Consider the following 4,312-nt stretch of genomic DNA (forward strand, 5'->3'; position numbering starts at 1 on the left):
AGTGAGGATCTCGTATTGTAGTGTAGATTGCCAGTTTGCCAAGATCGAAGCTTTGCCAGTTGGGTTTGATAAAGGAGAGCATCATGAAATTGTTCCTCCAAATGCTCGACACATTCTGCTGAGTCAGCTATCCTGCCCACAGGCTATACGATGCTGCTCGCAGAGTAGAGTAGTTCAGTAAGTAATAGTGGATCTCTGTTTGTCCATGGAAGTCGTATCCATGACTTCAGACACATCCCATACCCCTCATACCATACGCGACACTTGTAATCAGTACCCCTTGACACAGCTCAGGAAGCTGCCTCCACGCATGCTGCCATCCACCATCCAGCACACAACACTGACAATGCATGCCAGGTTCCGAGTCCATCCCGTCGATGCCGGCGTCCTGGCTGAGGGACCACGTACAGTTTATGTTGGGCCTCCCAGTGTTCTAACCAGGTTCCCTGCCGTGAACAGGGCAATGAATGCCACAGCTAGCCTCCTGGACGACTGGCAAAACCTGAGGAAAAGAACCACAAAGTTAATCCTTGTGTATTAACGAGCCCTAGACCCAAATGCTCCTCTCTTCCATAACTATTAGACTACCAGACTACTTGAAAAGGGCTTCAACCTTAACTGACATGCATGGTATAAAGAAAAGGTTAAATGAAAGAAGAAAAAAACACTACAGCTAACCTCTCTGCCAAAACTCGTCCACCTCACACTGGCCTGTCGCCTTCCCAGACATGAGCAGGAGTTTGTTCTGCATTCCCTCAGGTCCTCCAGGAGTAACGGCGCAATCTCAGGCCTTCGTCGTGCTCCTCTGGATCTGCAGCTTTCAGGGCCCGTGTCCAGGCTCAACTGGAAGGACAAAAAGAAACAAAAATTATGTTGAAGCATGGCACTGTAGAACTTATGAGATAATTATTTCTAACCTGCGCCACTGAAGAATCATTCTACCACACTGGATTGGTAAAACGTTTTAAACCGAACGTTCAAAGCTTCGGTTAAATCAGTTGGAACAATGCCCTGGCAAAATGAACAACCTGAGTAACAGCTGATACTTTTAAAGATGGTTGAAAACCTAACAACTGTAATATAGTTCTAATGGAGGTTTGTTTTTCAGGCCTACCTTCTTTGTTTCTGGCCACTGAGTGATGTAGATTGTCCTTTTACTGGTTAACTTGGCTGATGCTAAGGGAAGAGAGGATAGAATTCACACACAGAATCCATGGCGTCCTTCAAGTCTGTCAACCAACTTCCGGTGGACCGCGCTGTGTCACGCTGCCAATAAAGGACATTCACAGGTCAGGATAGGGTTTCCGCTTTTAGAAGGATAGGGTAACTTTTTGAAGTTTTGGCATATTTAAGGTAGGTTGAAAGTAAGTTAAATATCATAAAACTTCCTCACTAGCTTCTTTGGGAGGTTGTTGTCATTATCCAATGCCCTCCACAGCTTTTTCAGCACCTCCTTGAAGGCCTGGAAACCGGAGTCTGGCTTCAGTTCGTACAGCATCGGAGAGTAACCCAGGACAGCATCATGGAAACAGGCCACACGGTCCACGTCGAGGTCATTCTCCCCAGCAGAGATGGAAGCCAGGTCAACAAACACTTTAAGCTCGTTGATATCTGGAATAGAGCACAACAGACTGATTAATCCAATAGCACTACATTTARCCCACAATGGGTAATTGTGCAGACAAGCAGTTCAGATACAGTATAACAAATAACATGAGACCTCATGARAATCACATTAAATATAATTACACGAAACWTYACTGTCTATTTTCAATAGATACAGTTAGTGACTGATTACTGACAGGTTAGTCTCCTGAAGGTAAAGATGATCACCCCATTTACCTTCAAGAGCCTCTTTAACCCAGATAACAAAGTTTTTCCTGAGGCCGAGCTCCTGGAGACACAGTCTGCGGGGCTCTGTAATGTCCACCAGAACCAGCTTTGTCTGCATCAGGTCATTGTCAATACGATCCAGGTGCTCCCTCTTAAAGTCCTCATGCGTCTGACAACAGAGAAATACAGAATTTGTTTGAGTATTGTTTGTTCTACCAGTACTTGGCTGAATACTTGGTTCTGATTGGTTTAGTTCCATACAGAAAACCAAACACACATCCTGGCAATGTTAGCTTCAGATAACTTTGGCCGGGATTCAAACAAATCACACTGCGCCGACAGCGCACCTGACAATGTCCTTGACATTCTACGAGATAATATTTATGGTAAACGCCACGGGTGTCAGCTCAAACGTAAATTACCTTTTTAAATTCAAGTGTAGCGAGACATCGGCGCGATGCAGTTTGTTAGCTAGCTAGCATTAATTTGTAAAACCAACTTTTGACAAGCACRGTCATTTTCAGCAGTGGTGGCCKGGACAGTGGTGGCTAGAAAGCTGATACAATGTTGCCTAGTGGCAAAAGCAAACCGCTCAAACATTTTRTGTTTGAGCGGTAGTTTAGGACAGTTGGCTGGCTAGAATAAGTTTATTACCAAGGTAACAAGCTAGCTAGCTATGTCAGTGAAGGTGCACAAAACAAGATGACATTTGTTTTAAACCCGTGATAAATGAATTAAACGGAAATTCACACCAACTCACAACTTCTTGGAAAGAGATAACTTCTTCGATCCGGTTGAAGATTCAACTGGAAGTTTGGTAACTCATCTCGAGCCATCAGTTCCAGAAGTCCGCTTGCCCGAGAACCGAGCGATGGTGATTACCACGAAACGACGACGTAGGTCTTTCAAACACCTGCTACTCCTGAGACAGCCTGTCCAAGATCACATTCTTCCAGCTACACGGCTACTTCATCACTCCTATTTACTCTACTCCATCAGTCTATTTACTTATCAATCACTGCATACTATCCACAAGCTTCTTTTTATACTATCTTCCCTCAGTCTATTTTACTCACTGTACCATCAGTCTTGACGGTACTTCCATCATGTCGTATTTACAGTACTTCCATCAGTTCTATTTACGGTCCTTCCATATGTTTTTGTTATCCTTCATCACTCTCCTATTTCAGCTGTACTATCTCACTCTATTACAATACGTCCATCAGTCTATCCCTGAGTACGTGTAGCAATATGTCCATCATCGGTTACTATTTTACGGGTATTCTTGTCCATCACCTTGACTTATTTTATCCAGTAGTCCTACTTACCAACATAACGAGTCCTCATCAGTCTATTTACGGTTACTTCCATCAGTCCTATTTACTCTACTCCATCAGTCTCATTTGACAGGCCTACTTTCCATCAGTGCTAGGTTTAGCGGTATAACCCAGCAATTACTTACTATTCCATCATGTTCTTGAGTTTAGAGTACTTTCACAAGTTCTATTTACGGTTACTAATTCCCATCAGTCTATTTACGTTACTTCCATCATTCCATTTATCTATTACCATCGTATACCCTACTTCCATCAGTCTTAGTTTACAGTACTTCCTTAAACAGGTCTTATTAAGGTAATCATATGCCGCATCAGTCTATTAACGCTAGCTTCCATCATGTAATTGTATCAAGTTACTTCCATCAGCTATTTACGGTATTCACCATTCAGCTACTTTCTCATTCCAGCACGTTCTATTACTCTACTTCCACAAGTCTATTTCTACGGCTCACTCTCTCATCAGCTCTATCTTCAACTCTACTCTCCATCAGTCTATATCTACTTCCATCAGTCTATTTACTCTACTTTCATCCAGTCTATTTTACTCTACTTCCATCAGTCTATTTTACTCTACTTCCATCCAGTCTATTTACTTCTAACTTCCATCAGTCTATTACTACTCATCACTTATTTCTATTCCATTCAGTCTATTTACTCTATTCCATCAGTCTATTGGTACTTCCATCAGCTATCGGTCTCATCAGTCTATTTACTCTACTTCCATCAGTCCTATTTAACGTTTACTTCCATCAGTCTATTTTACTTTACTTTCCATCCAGTCCTATTTACTCTACTTCCCATCAGTTCTATTTACTCTACTCCTCGTACTTTTACTCACTCATCAGTCTATTTACTCTACTTCCATCAGCAACTCTACTTTCTTCCATCAGTTGTATAACTTCTCTATCAGTCTATTTACTGTGTACTTTCACCACTCAGTCTATTTACGGTACTTCCATTATAGTCTATTTTATCTACTTCCTCAGTCTATTTACCGTACTTCCATCAGTCTATTTCTGCTACTTCCATCAGTCTATTTACGTATTCCAATCAGCAGGTGTTATTAATAGGCTATGTACGTACTCCATCAGTCTATTGTACGGTCTACTTCCATCAGTCTATTTATCGTCTTCCATCAGTCT

The 4,312-nt window shown here is 42.1% G+C and overlaps 1 protein-coding gene across 1 annotated transcript; it reads right to left on the reverse strand.

The window, feature by feature from the left end:
• Positions 1-438: 438 nt before the first annotated feature.
• Positions 439-2,938, reverse strand: LOC112079341 (E3 ubiquitin-protein ligase rnf213-alpha-like; the record flags this gene model as incomplete). Its single annotated transcript, XM_070442291.1, has 5 exons — positions 2,915-2,938; positions 1,843-2,002; positions 1,394-1,611; positions 701-843; positions 439-502 (listed from the first exon to the last, which is right to left on the reverse strand). Coding segments are annotated over exons 1-5 (609 nt in total), but the record flags the coding sequence as incomplete, so codon positions are not given.
• Positions 2,939-4,312: the final 1,374 nt, after the last annotated feature.

This window comes from Salvelinus sp. IW2-2015, unplaced genomic scaffold (assembly GCF_002910315.2).
Source record: "Salvelinus sp. IW2-2015 unplaced genomic scaffold, ASM291031v2 Un_scaffold7636, whole genome shotgun sequence".
In the NCBI taxonomy this organism is placed as follows: domain Eukaryota; kingdom Metazoa; phylum Chordata; class Actinopteri; order Salmoniformes; family Salmonidae; genus Salvelinus; species Salvelinus sp. IW2-2015.